Genomic DNA, 17,903 nt, shown 5'->3' on the forward strand with positions numbered 1-17,903 from the left:
GTGAAGGTTTGTTTATGCCAAACTACACTGCATTTACAAAATAAATAGTGGTCTTTCTTCAGGTGAGATAACTACAGTACTTGGTAGGAACGCAAGCCACCAGCAGAAACAGCTGGAAAAGATCTCAAAGTTTTTCTACATTATACTTTGTTTCAAATATCACTATTAGTTTTTAACCTGCTAGAAGTAAAATTCACTCAATTTCTTAAAAAAAAAAAACAACCCACAAACAAATGAAGAAACAAATCAAGCGACCACAGACCCCAACAAATGAAAAAAAAAAAAAAAAAGTCCATTAACACCTTCCGGTAGCAACTCACATCGTATAACTAAAAAATGAAAGAGGATTTGTCCCTATTCTCTATCATGAGAGGCTCTAAATTTCTGAATGTATCACAGAAAGGTGGGCAGACAGGATCGTTTCACTTCTCTGAGTTTCAAATATTCAAGAGGCACACCAAAGAAAGAACCTTTTCAGTCAATTAGATTATTTTTTTTTAGTCAGCCCTCCTCTGCTGGAAGTCAGGAGGACAGAGTCACCAAGCCAAATCTGTTTATACAGGACAATGTCATAAAAATTTTTAATGTTTTTCCTACATAAAAAGAACATTCTAGGGACCAAAAAAGCCTGTGACAGGAGGAGAACATGGGGAAATTTCTATTCAGAATGTTTATGCTTGCAATTTGTCCTTTTTTGTTCTTCTGCAATTCTAACAAAGAAGTTTGCAATCTTACTCTTGATTTTCACAGCATCTGTCTTCAAATACAGACAACAATTCCTTAATGCCTTGAGTGAGCTTGGGTAGTGCTAGGTGACAGGTTTACTCCCAAGTTAATGCACTTTACAGTAAGAGAATGAGATTTCACGTGTCTTCAAGGGAAAATACATGTCCGGTATGCCACACAGCTACCTGCAGACATTGTACAATCCATGAAGTACTTTTTGGAGGTAACCAGGAAACTATACTGATAGTTTCTCAGCAATAAAAAAAACAAGCAAACAAACAAAAAACCTGGCACAGCACTAAGGCTGTATTTTTTCCACCAATGTAGATCTCCCAGAGAGATCTTGCAACAACAGACCTTAGTGATCCTAAAAGAAGAAAATGAGGATTAATTTATCACTTTATCAGTATGGAATATCCTGTGCCAAGTAAGAAATGTGAGAAGGAACTGAAGTTCTTAAGAATCTGTCTCCCATGGTGCCATTATTTGATAAGAGATGGCACAAAAAATGTAAGGCTGAGACTGGTTTCTTAGGCAGGGCATTTTAAATATGTAGTTTGAAAGATAGACTGAAGAAAAACAAGCAGATATATTTATTCATTTCAGCCTTTCTCCCAAGTTAATCCATACTCAGGGTACATCTCATACATGTCATTCACTATGCTTTTTTTCCACAGTACAGATATATGACAACATAAGCTCATTGCAAATTCCAACGAATCTAGAGGAATTACATGGACAGGTACTGGAATACAAGAACTCAAGATGATGAAATGCATTCATGGGAGAACAAACAGTGTCAAGTGTGAGAACACGGTGGCCCTCATGTGTCTGCTCAAGCCACTGACAAAAACAGCACAGAAGGTTGTTCCACATGGCGGATACTGCCATATCACCCTGAAATTAGGTATGAATTGAGGAAATCCTGGATTTAAAGCTATTTCCTGGCAGGAAGGTAGGCAGGCAAATGCAAATAGAGAGCCTGAGTGTTCAAGAGTGCAGAAGAGCCTGCTACTCTCAGCAACAGAGGCGGGAAGACTCGTGACAGGCAGAATCTTAGGACAGCTGGCGAGATAGGGCAGCTGCCCAGAAGACAGGCTAGCAGTGTACTGGTATTTATTGGTCTTGTTAGTTCTCTCAATTGCCAAGGATACGGAAACTTTTTCTTTCTCACCCTGTCTAGTAGGCTTAGTAGAGTCATGCAACCGAAAGCATTCAAGTTGTTTTCCAGTCATGAACTTGAGTCATATCACAACTTGGTACAGTGAGTGTACTGCTTATTAAATCAGGCTTTCAAACATCTGGCTTTTCATAAAAAAAAAAAAAATGAGAACTCATAGTGTTAGGCTGTGATGACACACAATGTAAGTTATAAGACACGCAGGTACTGTTTTAAACTGAAGAACCACAAACAAAAATAAGCTATTAAGTCAAACAAGAAGTATCCCAATTGCAACCACTGCAGTAAAACACATGTAATTCATCAACTGACACCTTTTGGCTCACATAAAAGGAATCCTATCATTTAAATTGAAGATGAGAAGTGTTCTTGGAAGAATGAGTGTAAATTTAAAGGAAATCTAAGTTAAAAGCAGTCAGACAAGCTCACTTTACCAAGCCTGCAAAGATTAAACAAATATTTTAAGTGCAAGATGCATCTATAAAATAAAGATCAACTTATTTTGAGATTATCTTGAGGGGAGCTACAATAATACAAACCACATACTAACATATACTAGCACATTCCTTGGCATAAAACATTGTTACCCTTATTGCAGAGACATTTTCCATGGAATTTCAGGACTTACTATTAAGTTTCACCAAATAATCATATGATTTTTCTTTGAATATATAGTTTCTCTATACACTGACAGAAAAAGAGCTGTCAACAAAACCTTTAAAGTATCTATTTTGCTTGGTAGACGTTCTCCAAACCTTTAGTCTATGCAAAGCATTTCACACAAGACGTCTACAGGCAGAGCTAGCTGGGTGTGCACACATTCTGGGGGAGGAGAAAGGGGAAGGGGAGGGTCTGCACAGAACAAGGTCTCCCAGATTATCCCGGCACCTTCTCTCTTCATGCAGTGCTCCACTGCTGCCTGCAGAACATCCACAGCTAGTGAACCATGTTGCTTCAAAAAACTGCTGCTACGCCAAACCCTACGGCAGTACTTTAGAACTATTCATTTCAGTAACCCTGACATCAGTTTTTCCAAAGATTAGTGGTGCAGTAAGTTGGAGAGCTGAGTGGTAAAGACAATATTCCTAATTAAAGAAACAGCCATTTAAACAAAACCCTACTAAATGAACAGTATGACGACCTTTCTAATTCAGAATCAAAAATTAAAATACAATCAAAAGAAAACATTAATAGATTTTAAAAAGTCTGCTGGGATGGTGGCTTCTATGAAGTAAAGCTGAACAGAGACCCTGAAGGAAAGTGGCAAAACTTGTTAGCTACCAGAGTACAACACATGGTCCAGCTCTTTTTCTCCACTTCGACTGATGGTGGGTAAGGGTTATTCTGTCTTCTCCCTTCTTTTCTAAAGCAAGCCGTAAAGCATTATTTAATTTAACGAGCAAGTACCCAGGGACACTAAGTGGGTTCACTTTAAAAATAAAATCCATACGTGCTGTCCTGTATTGAGTTTCTGTAGTTAGGATTTAAAGATTATTTGAGAGATTAAAAAAATATATATACTTAAGGATTAATAACAGACAAAATATGAAAGTTATCTGCATTTTAATATCTATTTCTAGAACAGAACTAATTTAATGTTTTTGCTCTTTTTTTAAGATGGACTTTTTCTATTTGTAAACAATTTCCTGCCAGCCTTTGTTGTTTTAAGACTTCTACTTTTTTTTTTTAAGCATTAAAAAGCAGGATTTGCTATTTTCTGTATCTACATCCCACTCCCATTTCTTTCCTGTATTAACTTCCCCCTGTTTTTCCAAGGCAAAATAGAATGAAAGAATGCTGAGGGAGACAGAAAAATAAAGTTTGTTAAAATTTAATTATTTTTCTGGGTTAAATCTTAGGTCCTTCTGAAGGATTCTAAGAAAAACTTAAGATAGAAATATTACTTCCATATATAGCAATATGCTCCCTTTGACAGTATTTTCTAAGATTCAGCAACCCAAACACCACAGCCTGGATGCACAACAGCAATTCTAACACGCCTTTAGCAACTCAATACCATTCTGACACAAACATCTACCTCTGAGATTCCCCTCACAAAAGCTGAGACTGAGCTCAATTCAAGGTATTAAATGGTTTCAGGATAACCTTACACTGGAAGTAGCCCGATGACATTATTTGAGTTCCACATTTTTGGAATTGTATTTTTGTTTAAGGTAAGGCAAGGCAAACTTCCTAAGGAACAAATACCTGAAACTACCGAATATGTACCTCGGCACATTCCTACCAGAGCCTTTCTTCCACAACAGCCTTTGGAAGAATGAGTGCATGCTGGGCCCAAACAATAAACTGTATAAAGGCTACTAGTGTAAAATGTACGTACAATAAACTTTTTAAATGGCAATCCATGGAAACCCGTAAGCATATTTTGCTTCTTAGGGCTCATCTCTATGGTCATACTACAATTTGTGCTAAACTGTAAACTTAAATGAATATAAATCTACAAAAGTACCTAAGAGAACATTCTTATTCCAGCACAGAATCGGGTTTTTTTTTTCCCCTTCCCTACTTAGCATAATTCACTTTGGAAAGGTTTAGGCTAAATAAAAAAAGCCAATCATTATATAATCAGAGCAGTTTTACTGGCACTGCTAATAAAAACTGTCTAAGTAGACAAATTCCTATAAAAAGCAACTATAACTGAGACCCCACTCACTAGATTGTTACCATGCCAAAAGAGGTTCACATCCTTCTATCATAAAGTGAAGATTAGAATAAATCCATTATGACATTCAGATAGGGAAACAAACAACCAAAAGGCCATTCCAATTAGACATTTGGTGTGTTTTCTTATTTAGAAAAAGTCAGCCCAACTCTCAATGATACAGCTGCAAGAAACAACCTGATACATGAGCTACCTGCCCACCGCAGTAGTGCACCTCTCCCCCAGTTAGACCTTCTTGTTGCTTTCACTGGGCTGAGCACAGCATTGTGCAACTAGGGAGCTGGACAAAACCTACCCACCAGGGAGGCCATTAGCTTTCCTTTGGATCAGTAGGACTGTGCAGGCAGGCTGCACAGGAGATAGACAAGTGAAGAAGCAGGGAGGAGGGAAAAGGGCTGCTTCCTTCAGCAGCAGTCAGCAGTTAGATTAGATTAAAGCTTGTTGTGAAACTGCTCCACAAATGCAACGTACACACACAGATGAACAAGTTACAGCTGCCACGCAGACATACCTAACAGCTATGCCAAATTTAGATCCGGGGAAAAGCGTGTATCTACATTCTCAACGCCTCCTAAAAGGAAGTATAAAATTCACAAATAATTCTGCAATTGCCAATGCTAATGAAGAAAAAGATAGCAACATGGCCTAATAGCATATTTAAAACTACTTATGTTTCAGCATTACCATGAATAAAACAGCCATCAATGCAATCTGCTCCAAAAGAAAAAAAAATTAGAACTTGACAGGTTCCTAACATCCACTTAAAAACCCTATCAGACCACAGAACATGTTGAATGTTTTCACATCAGAAAATACGTTTATTTGCACCATTAAAATATGGATATAGTCCAATATAAAAGGAAACACAGCTAGCTTTCACACTATCAAAAGTTCCATTTTAAACATGCTGCAGAAACCCAGAAAGTAAAAAATGATACCCTACTTAATGGTTCTAAATAAAGAACATTAAATAAAATTGTCTTTTCTCCCTACTCAAAAAATAAGTCATAGCTAAAAGAAAGATTTTGAAATTAACACACAAATGTTTGCAAGAATTAATTAAAAAGTGTTGACTTGCAAAAAGAAAGTAATCAAACATAGATCATTGTGAAAAGGTTCACAGATCATAAAATTAACACATTCTAAAATGTAACATATGATGCAAACACTCTTAAGTCTTGTTGCACATTTATTTCTAAACACTCCATGTTGCTGAACACGTGCCAGTACAGGGCCTGATCCCACAAAGATTTACACTCATACTGAGCTGTGAATAGTCCTATTACAATCAGCAGGATTACTCACAGAAAATCTACTTATTGTGCATAAAATTATCCATGCGTGAAAATCTTTGCCACCTTGCTTCAAATCAGTATTAGATCATCACGAGCATAACCATACTCTAATATCAAACATGCACACTGGAAGCCACAGTTACATGTCAAAATCTACAGGGATGTCACCAGTGCAGCAACATACTTGAAATATTTTTAAAAAGTCATAGGCAATGTTACTTTTTATCTGGAAAAAAAGGGCCACTGATTTTGTGGCACTAAATTATAAACTACCAGAAAATAGCTATTTTGAGAATTTATATGGGAATTTCTACCACTGTCCAGCTAACCCCAAAATAACAATACAGAATTCCTGCCCTTCCACTATGAAACTCAGGCACTCAAAAGTGCTCACTCCGGAGACTTCCGATTAAATTTATATGCAGGAAAGAAAGCACTACACATAACTAAGGCTAGCCAGCATCTTCTAAGTACTTTTAGTAGTTTATAACTTCAGTGCAACTGGTTAAAATTTTGTGAAATTTCATGTATTGCATGCATGCCTCAACCTGAATCTTTGTAAAAATATTCCAGATAATGTATCAAATGTTTTTTCATTTGATTTTGGCAACAGTACAGTTACATGACAAAGCTGAGCCAATCTAACTGCTGTCATGGAAATGGGAAATCCTGCTCCCTCCTCCTAACTGTGAGATTTCACCCTACCTTTTGTGTCTACTCTGATGCTCATATAAATACATACTGGTTTATACACTCAACCAGCCTGGCAATTTTTTTATTTTTTTACGTTATTAATTTTCTGCCAAGTTAACTCACTGAATGGATTTACCATAAAGACGGTGTATCAGAAGCAGTTCAAAACACAAGTGTGTGTGGAAGTGGAAGTGCCCTTCCCTGTTCAGCATTCACAGTCTCTCAGCCCATCTCATATAATTTCACCTTGAAAATAAACGGAAAAGAAAAATATATTGCTTCTTAAAAACTGTCTTTTTTTTGTTGTTTTGACAAGCCCTTAAATTCCTTTGGTCTCACCACTCCTCTATTATCTGCAAGTATCTGTGAGGCATCTCTTCTCATCACTAGCACTATGCTAGCACTGTTTTACAGAAGACAACAACCTGCTGTTGCTATCAGCTACTCTACTGGCCCAAATAGCAAAGGTCTGTATAAACGCATGTATGACAGAATTTCTGGTGTTTCTTTCCAGATTGCTTTTTAAAAATCCTTAAAACATTACACACTAAAAGTCCTGGGAGAATATAAGAAGTTGCCTCCAAAGTTGAAAGTTGTATGCAAACATACAGAGGTTTCAGGGACTACCACAACTAAGATACCTTGGTTCATCATAATTCACCTCTCTAGCCTATTGACACAGTGATTTTTATTTTTTTTAATTAAAAGATTATATATATAAATATGTGTGTATATATCTTTTTCTAAAAGCACCATTTCCTTCAGCACACTGGATGGAACTGCTCCATAGAATAGGCAAAGCTAGTGAGATAGTTTATAATATCCTTGCTCCATTTGTTGCCAAGGGCTGAAACGCATGTAAATGAGACACAACGAGCAGGAAAAGAAAGTCACGACCATTTAAGCAGTTAAATGCTATCTTGCAAAATAGGATCCTATTCTTGATCCTGCCAGAGATCTTACACAAGTCTACACAAGCCACTTCTACCAAACTTTTTTTTAAGAATAGGTGATCAATAATTATACTTCCCTCATTTTCTGGGTGCTTACCCTGACACATTTGGGTCAGATTTACCCTAAATGCTGAGTACTGAAGGCTGCGACTAAATCAATGACAGCAATACATTGAAAATACAAAGATGGATGCAATGCTATATATTCTTTAAAAAAAAAAAAAACCACACACAAAAATCTCTAAGAGTTCAATGGACATCCACATTTTCATCTTACTCCCAGGCATCAATTCTCCAACCATAAAATAAGAAGTGTCCACTTCCTTTCCCTGAGGCTTAGTGAAATACTTGTTAAGAATAAGCAATGTTCAATATAGGTCACAAGGGTGAATTAATCAGTTTACAGTGCTCTTGTTCCTGTGGCCAGCACAGCTCCTGAGAGGACAAGATGGCACATGTAAAATGGAAAGATAAGCCTGCATCAGTTACTCAGGTAACTGCTTGGAGATGATGGGCGAAATGGGTCTGGTCTCTCCTGGGACCTAATCACTGACCAGAAAGCAAGACCAATCAGTAGGTTTCCAGCTAGCACAGAGTGCCACTTTGGTGGAGAATCACTAAAGGAATGTGATGTCCCACACAGATGTAGGACTGTCATCAAGAAAAGATAAGTGTGACAGTAAGACTGAAGAGAGAAACACTGGTTACCACTATGATGTTGCAACAGAACTGTAAGAAATTTGGCTTCTTTTCTCAGCTCTGCCACTGCTGTTGGGCAAATCTGTTACCTCAGCAAATCATTTCCCGCCCCATATTTCCACTTCCTTGTCTCCCAAACAGGGGCAATGACCTACCTAGGATTTAGGTGTGAAGGGAGTAGTAGGCACTATCTATGAGGGCCTCACAAGCCTACTGATAACTGTTACAGAAATTTCACAAAGAAATATATTCATTCTGCCTTCAGAGCAGGATTAAGCAGAGCACAGTACAAGAACACACGTTATGCAATGAGAAGAAAGCAAATTACAGAGCAGCTGCTTATTCAATGAGCAGCATGTATCTTGTACAATCAAAAAGGTAGGGGCTTCTGTCTTTCATGTATCACAAAAGACTACCATATAATGTTAAGGTACAGTTTATTAGTAATATAGTGATGTACACAATATAGTGATGGTAAAATTAAGGTGGCATAGGTAAAGCTCAATGCTGCAATTTTAATGTTTGCGTGCTTAACTTATATCTAAAACAGTTCTTTTAAGAGCATGCTTTCCTTGCCTGTAATATCTTTACTTCAGCTTCACTGTTTTCTAAAAGGCCATCTGCATGCATTAAAGAAAAATAGTAATTACAGAAAAGTTGAAGCTAATTACTTAATACATCCACATAGGCTAAACGACATTGGACAATGCATTGGGCTTGCGTGGCAAGGTTTTGGTAGCAGGGTGGTTGCAGGGGTGGCTTCTGTGAGAAGCTGCTAGAAGCTTCACCTGCATCTGACAGAGCCAACACCAGCTGGCTCCAAGATGGACCCACCACTGGCCAAGACCAAGCCCATCAGCAATGGTGGTAGCACCTCTAGGATAACAGAGTTAAAAGGGGAAAAAAAACCCGGCAGCATTTGCAGCTGGAGAGAGGAGTGAGAATATGAAATATTCATATTCATATATGAATATGGTGTCCGGCCAGGGTCAACCCACCACAGACAACAAGCTAGTCAAGTACAATCAAGAAGGTTTTGATCGAAGAACCATGAAGTTAGCAGTGAAAGCTGTCTCAAGATTCTGAAAGACATCCCTCATTTACATACATGGCAGCATAAGGAAAACTTTCAGGAAAATACCAACAGTAACCTAAACCATAGGTGAGAAGGTCATAAATAACGGACACAAAACAGATCTTACAGAGCACAGGCAATACTTCTAGATCTTACTTCAATATTTGAAAGTATTATTTCAACATGGTCTCTCGGGCTGTGAGGGCAATGCAAGTGTTTTAAAATATAGGAACCATTCTCCTAAATTGCAATTTCAATTCTAGGACACTAGCATGCACTAAGAACACATTTCTTCCCTAACTTCGTTACAGTAAGCTTGGTACAGGGTAAGATTACATTCTGTCTAACATCTTGAAACAAGTTCTGAGAAATATCTTTGGCTCTCTGTAGAGCATGGTGGTACTGTCAAGGAACATTTTCGCATTTAAACCTGCTGAGGAGGCAGTAACATACCCCAGCGTAACTTCACTTTTAATGGATATTTATTGCATTTCATCTGCGCTTCAAACATACCCATCACCTACACATGGAACAGTAACCTCAAAAAAATCCAATTAGTGCGAAACATGAAAGAATTAATACCTCTCTAGTAAAAGATTCACTGCAGGCAGACCAAGCAAATCCTATGCTTTCCGTATTGTTTTTCAAACACCAGTGTTACCTTCAGTGGCCAGCCTTCAAAGCCACCAGTGGTCTGGGCCAGAATATCTGAAAGAGCCCTTCCTAAAAGCTCAAAGATGCAAGATCTTGGCTGACTGCTCCACTCCACTCCCTAAACACCGTAAGTCTACTCTAGTTAAAATAAAAATAAAGGCCTTTCAGGGACCTATTCCACAAGACTAATACACTCAGCAACTAAAAAAATATTAAACCAAACATGAAACATAGAAAATAAGCTTATTCCTGTGATTGAAGTAGTTTATCTACTTCACTTTTGTTAACATAAACACAATGCAACATACATATAACACAGTCAATGGAAAAAATAAGCCCATATAATAATCCCCTGAGAAAACAAAGAGAACCACAGGTGACAGTTACTAATCATAATGCAAAACGCAATTCCTTAAGGTGTTTGGACCCTTCAGAGATGGCAGCTATATCACAATATAAAAACAGTGAACTGACAATGATTTAGGTATCATTAGAAGCAGCATCTGGGACAGTATGTTCTGGTGGTAGCCCTTTCTTTCCTTTAATGCATGATGAAAAACAGAGCAGAGCATCTTGTGATGTTCCATTAGGGAAACCACTGACCAACAGTGAACAAAAAAAAAAAAAAAAAAACCACACACACACACAAAAAAAAAAAAAAAACCAATCTATCACTGTTCTTCAAAGTATTTAACCAATTATGAACTGGGAACCAAGGAGCAATTTTCATCAGTGGAATCGGGGCTGTTACAAAAGCATCACAACAGTATCCAGCACCTTCATCAAGGATAAGCAGAACAGTCAGCACATAAACAGACACATTAGTATTTAAAGACAGTATGAAATCAGCCAGAGAGTGAAGGAGTAGAAATAAACTCTAAATTCATGGAAGTGAACAACTAGGTCACTTTCTCAAAACCCCCCTTGGAACACACTCATGCTACAGACCATGTAAATTTGCCAAGACAACAAAGAAGTTTTTAAGAGTACACGTCTGTACAGTTAGGATTTTTCTCCCACGTTGTTGCAACAAACCCACCACCTCCCTACTGATAACCAACATTTGTGGTCAGATTAAATCAACTACAAACTATTCCTATCCCGCTTACATAAAATTCCAGAATTGTAAGTCAGCCTCTTTTAATCTGGCTGATCCTCACTCCAAAGGAAAAAAAGTCAAATCAAGTAACTACTGAATCCAGTGTGCTTCTGCAGCATATTCGCTTCAAAAGACTACCCACAACCCCAGCAAGAACTTCCAGGTAACTCTTCACCCTGATACTCTGAGAATGGTACGAACAAGGAATCCTGCTGACTTCTATCACATACCCCGAGGTGATTACTCCTCATTATAGTTTTACATTTCTCAAACAATTTTAAAACACTTAAGCCCATTTTCAGATCAAGGCAAGCCAAAACACGAGATGTCTAGGAGACATTTTATGAGAGCAATAACAACATAGATATCTTGGCCCATTAACTAACATTGAAAATAATCCAAAAAATAAAACTCAAGGCTTCTCAGGATTGTGGCCTCTTGAATAAAAAGATCGTGGAAATTGGATTCTACCTCAATGACTTTGGTACCCTGCAGCTATTTCTTGCTAATTAAGTGCTAGAATACACTAAAACAGAAATTCAGATTGATCAAAAGATATGATTCATGTTTATAATAAGTCCTATAATTATTAGGAACAAAAATCTTGAGGGTTCTTGATGCCATTAACTCACAGGCCAACAATTAAGAGCTACCATCCCAAATAGGTCTGAAATTTCTCAGAACCCATAGTCAAATAACTTCATGATGAAGCCAACTCTTAGTGAAATATATTCAATACAACCCATATTACTAAGTAAGCAGGAAACCAATTTGTAAAGTAAGAAAATATTCTTACAGGAGTCTGGTAAAAGAAAAACCCAGCATGTCCTGTGTTTATGGACTGCTTTCCAGATACTATTTTTTCATCCAACCATGTTAAGAGTCTCAAGTCCTCAAGCCCTCAACCAGCTGATGCAGCTGCTCTCACGTAGGTTCCCTCAAGGCACAGATGTGTCCCATAGGTAAGAGAGCAACCACTTCAGGCACCCAAGATGCAAGCACCAGAGCTGAGACTGCTTTGCTGAATTTGTGCCCAACCAAAGATAGGAAATTAAGAGTTGCCCAATTACAGCAAATTTGAGGCATGTAACATGTAGCTACAACAAATCCCATGCTTTCTCTGATCACCATCACAACTGTGAAAAGCCCCACGCCTGTCTTGTGACTTATAAGGCATGTAAGCCAGGGGCGACATACAGACTCACTAGACAGTAAACTCCAAGGTCATGCAAAGAATTGAGAGACTAAGGTTTTCTGTCAGTTTGTACTTTTACATTGCTGTTCCTTGAAAAGTGACAGTAAACTCACACTTAAAGCTGCCTTGTATTTGATCCCATACCATGTATGTAACACTGAGTATAGGTTCCTAACAGGCACCAGAAAAGCCTGAACATGCCTGTTTTGCATGATCTACTTTTAACTGTCAGATTAAGACAACAAGCCTACTGGTTTTGTCTACAAATTGCCACCTATTCCACATATTCAACCAATATACTATGACAACCGCATGATTGTCTTCTGCATGCTCCTCTTCTATAAATTCTATTTTATTCCCCTTCCCAATCCCTTAATTTCATGTCGCGTATAAATAAACCGTGATCATAAAAAATGTATTTTAAATACATAAAAATTATTTTCTACGAGTCATTTAAAAAGAAAATTTCATAATCTCTACAAGGAAGAAGACACATTGAAGCCAAGTAACTTCCCCTTACTTCCTTATACCCCCCAAGAATACAAGCTTTCCCGATCCCCAGGAGACAATCACATAACTTTTGCATCTTTTTGCTGACTCAAGACAAAAATTCATCACAGAGAAAACTGTCAGGTTCACCAGTGACAGAGGAAGCTCCTGAGAACAGCAGCCTAATAAAGCTTTGCTCCTTGAGGGATGATGGCAGTCTTTCTCTCATGTGAATGATTCATTTTTGTTTGACATTGCTAAGGCAATATTCATGCAGGGCACCTTCACACTAGATTTAAAAACATAAAAATGGTTATAAGGCCAAAACCTAAGTTGAAAACCAATATTCCATGGACACTTATAGAAAATCTGCAAGTAATTGTGGTCTCAAATAATTGTACCACATCTTGGTACCCTGAGGATTGACCACCTCCCTCTGCAGTTGATCTACTGCGGTCCTTACAAAAATTTTCTTCAAGGTACGAAGTGTAAGATCACTTGAGCAAAAAGGGAGTTAGTTGAGTTTACCAACCCTTCATGGAAAACTTCTTTGTTAAAAGAAAGTTTAAGGACACAAAATGAAAAGAGTTCTTAAATTTATTTATGTAGTTACTGTTATATCTAGAAATGCTCAGTGCAACAAATGCCCCGACTTAAAAGCCTGACAATTGTCATCCTTCTCACATATAACAATGACCTATGTCAGGAACCACTGTGTATGTGGTCAGAAACAGGGGAGAATCATACTTCAGGAGGTCAGCAACAGAGATGATTATTTTCTTCAGAGTACTCTTATTTGAAAAACTCTGAAATCATCCACTGCGTGTGGAAACACTGACTGTCACAATGCTTACGGACGAAAACTTCATCCAGGGATCCCGTGAAATGTACTCATTTCTTGGCTTTTTGCTCTCTCTCCCCTCCCTTTACAAAACTGAAGAATGTTTGCAATGCAATACTACACAGTCACTTGTTGAAAGCAAGACTAATTAGTTTTCACTACCAAAGGAAGCTTGCAGAAAGCCGGTGAATTTAGAAGTTGCTTACTTGCCTTGCCCCTTCCCAGTAAACTACAAAACACAACTACATCCCAGGCAGCTAACCCACGTAACATGCTGCTTACTGTTTGGCAAAATAAACTTCACTTTATGCTGAACATTTCTCATACTCAATGACTAGAGCTTTAGGCCAGAGATCATCATAAATACCTGCTAAAAGTGCTTTATATAATACATACATATGTGCACATAGCTTTTAGGAGCGTATCACCACTTTCTTGTTTCAAATCTAATCCCAACAACTGAAAGAAAGAAATCTAACAGATTTTCAGGACAATCACGTAGCGGTTAAAATTCAGGGAGTGTAAAAAGATATTTGTTTCCCCTTTCTCAAACACTGCTAGTGAACAATGTCAAATCTGCCCAGCATCAATATTTCTCACTTCATCTTTTACACTAAGGTAACATGACCTGGTCACAATGTTAGTGGCATTGCAAACTCTTTTAATGATGTCTTTTGTATCCATTTCAGGGTACATAAGTAGTCAAAGTTAATACAGACTTTATGGGAAATTATTACAAAAACATTAAGATACTTGTTGAAAAATGCATGAATAAACATCTTTTTACCTTATGAATGTAGCCACCATTTGAAACAATTTTAGAGCAGAAGGCTTATCAGCCTTGTATCTGAGCTGACTTACACAGATATCACTACAGCTTTATGCATTAGTAATATCATGCGTTACATCAAGAAATTATTTTGTTTTACAGACATTTTACAGGCACCTTGATTTTTGGTTTGTGTGTTTTTTTCCTCCAGTGCAAGAGATCTAGACAGTTTATATTTGATAGGCTGTTCATAAATTACACCCTACTGCTTGTTTGCAGGTTGGAACTTCTTCCCACATGGATTTCATTTTATCATCAAACTGTTTAATTCTGCGCTTATAAAAATGTCATCCTAGTCATAAGGGAAGAATTAGACAGTACTGCCTTTTTTCTGCACAAACTGTGACAAAATGCAGATACTGTAATACTAATATGCCAGCAGAGTATATCCGTTGCAGGATCAGGCCAATACACATACTCCATTAAAGAGCTATGTCTTGCTGTTTTCCAAAGTGCAATTACAACATGAAGTAATATAAATTAGTAATATGTTAACTACATTACAGTATTTGAACTGTTACCTCTTGATAGTGTAGCCTTGAATACATTTAACAAACTGATAATATCATGAGTACACTAAAAATTACTTCTGAGCAAAAGCAATGTAAGCCTCTATATTATCTCCCAAAATAAAATTCTGACAGTACAGAAGAAGTAATTGGGAGATTCTAACCCTTCTGCATGTTGTGCTTTCCACAGTCTTTCTAAAAGACACCGAATTTCCCCTTAGGACACACTTATAATCAAGTTCTGTGAGAATATATTATGGATTTTTTCAGATATTTTATCCAACATGCTGAATATCTGAATGATATATGAAAAATATTTATATATGCAGTCAGGGGAAGACAATTTAATAACTTACAATATTGGAATACTCACATATGTTATTGTATTTCAATTTGTATGATAATTTGTAACTTAAATAGGTTAAAGCAATGTCACTTGCATAGTTTACAGCATTATTGCAGATGTATAAAATATTCTGTTCTATACAGATGATGAAAAAAATTGTATATTTAAAATGTATATAGAGTACTAATGAGCTAAACAGATGGAATTGTGTTTTTAACTTCACTGGCAATTACTGAAATAAAGTAACTAACAGCATTTGTGTAAATGAAAATAAATCTCATGAAAACCTGAATGGATTTTCTTCTGTTAGACAGAAGTTTGTGCTTGGCATATAGCTATATATTATAACCAATGGCTGTATTTTGTTGACACGTCCTGTCAATAACTGTCTCAGCTCTTAAAAAACAGTAAGTAAAATATATAAACTCTGTACTAGTTCAAGGGGTTTCCAGTACACAAAGAAAAAAGAAAAAATTAAAAAGAAGAAAAAAGATAAAAAGACAAAAAGGAAAAGAGAAAGAAGAAGAAAAAAGAAAAAAGATATTTCATGAATCTCAGTACTTCAGGAAATATTTGCCCGAAAGTATTTTTGCCAAAAAAATCCAAACAAATTAAAGTGCAAGTTAGTCACAGTACTGATCCTTCACATAAGTCCTGCAACCTGGTAAAAGCAGACACCCATGTCTACTTACAGCCATGGAGACTTTGTGGGACTCCATTTGTCTTTAAACACTTGGTTATGCAGATCAGACTGCAAGCTAAAGGCCTGAATCTATTTCTTCGTAAATGATGCTGGTTTGGAAGGCAGCTATCACTAAAATGCCAGGCAAAGGCACAAAAAGTACTTCTTTTAGATAAAACTTATCTATTTCTCTGTTAGATCCACTTAAGAGTCTTCAAAGTAAAAAGTATTTCCAATAGCATTTATTTTTCATTCCTTGTTCCATTCATTTAATATAAAAGACATTGTTAAGTTTGGACAAGAAAGTTGGACATCTCAGTTTCATGTTTAGGGTCTCCAGAACAATAGCAGTATGTTTATTTATCAAAGAAGTTGTACCAACATTACTATTTCTTACTTAATTTTTGTTACATCGCAGAGAAAAATTATTTTATATTAGAGACAAAATTAAACCAAACTTAATCCCAAATTATGCTAAATAATTAAAGTGGTTTTCATAGATTAAAACCCACGCCATCAAGCTGCTCCATACAGACAGGTCTCCATTTGTAGTATTTACAATGGGACAACAGCACACTTTGTCTGAGTCTTCCTCTGGCAAGGATCACTAAGATCCTAGTCACAAAAACCATAACAAATTTCTAGTAGCAGATATAGAAGACAATCCCACTCTGCTTTTCCCCAAAATACTAGAATACAACAAACCCTTCCTCCCCATTAGTAAATTTTAAAATATTTTACCTAAATCCATATGCTAACAACCAACACCCTGAACTTCACTATTTGCAAATTTACCTTATCGAACCTGTGGTGCAAAGAACCCATTTAGAAGTGACCTAAACTCTTTTAGATGTATTGTCACCATATTTCACTAGGGTAATATATTCTTAGTATTCTCATAGTTCAGTTCTAACATTATTGGTAGACAGAAGTTCTCAGACAGAAGTAAGAACTTCCAGCCTCAGTGGTTTTACAACACCAACTCTCTCTAGAATACATGCACACTCCACAGAGATTTAAATCCTAATACCAATAAACTGAGATGGAAAATCTTTTGAGAAGCTACATAATAACATCACAGAAGTATGTGTTCCTTCAGGTGAACAGTTTAGCCTGCGCTATAATTTCACATTCTGTGTAATTTTTCTTCCAAATTTTTTTTAACCATTATGGTTCTTCAAGTAGCTACTTACCTACTTATGATTTTATTTCATAATCCATTATATTTGGGATTTCCCATAAATAGAATATGTTTGCAATACAGTAGAAATTAAACACATATGCACAAGAAGGACAATAACATAGATTATGTACACATGCGTTCTCTCAGGCCTTAGGCTGAAGAGCAAAGACAGAAAAGTACATGTGCACATAGCAGCTAACTACAAGAGGTCAGCCTCATCTTTTTTAGCTTTCTTCAGCTCAGTGACTAACTGCATGGACATCCGGGGAAAAGGGGCATGCAGACATCCACAAACATCCAATACTTTTGGAAACTGAGTACACACATTCAGCTGAGTATTTACCAAGAAAGGCCATGACAACTGTTTGCAGGAAATCATGCAATTGAAAAACTAATTTTGTAGCGTTTTCCGTAATCACCGCAACAAGAGGGGGGTTGGTCTGCCTCTGCTATGAAATCTGACTGTACCCTGTACCAGAAGTCCACAGATCCCATGAGGTCCACAGGAAAGCAGGCTTCATGAGCTCTGGAGCTTCCCAGCACAGACAGATGACAGCTGTCACTGGACACATACGTGAATCCCAAACGCTGGAAAGCGGATCACTGAAGAATCACCACTGCCTGAAGGTATGCAAACTTTTTACATAGCAGGATAGATTTTAAGTCTAGATTGGCCTGTCAGTTTATCTAGTCGGATTTTGAGTACAGCTTTCAAAAACTGATACAGGTTTAGCACTATTTTTCCACCTCTTTCTTTCACAAGGCGTGCATG

At 37.2% G+C, this 17,903-nt stretch overlaps 1 protein-coding gene across 1 annotated transcript in view; it reads right to left on the reverse strand.

The window, feature by feature from the left end:
* Positions 1 to 14,863, reverse strand: part of ZNF148 (zinc finger protein 148) — a 31,476-nt gene extending 16,613 nt beyond the window's left edge. Inside the window, exons 1-2 of the mRNA XM_010291274.1 lie at positions 14,788 to 14,863; positions 10,949 to 10,952 (exon numbers count right to left, since the gene is read on the reverse strand). Coding sequence (XP_010289576.1) covers positions 10,949 to 10,952; positions 14,788 to 14,827 — 44 coding nt within the window. The 5' untranslated portion in view covers positions 14,828 to 14,863. The remainder of the gene's footprint in view (positions 1 to 10,948; positions 10,953 to 14,787) is intronic.
* Positions 14,864 to 17,903: the final 3,040 nt, after the last annotated feature.

The sequence above is a fragment of the Phaethon lepturus genome, unplaced genomic scaffold (assembly GCF_000687285.1).
Source record: "Phaethon lepturus isolate BGI_N335 unplaced genomic scaffold, ASM68728v1 scaffold14297, whole genome shotgun sequence".
Lineage (NCBI taxonomy): Eukaryota > Metazoa > Chordata > Aves > Phaethontiformes > Phaethontidae > Phaethon > Phaethon lepturus.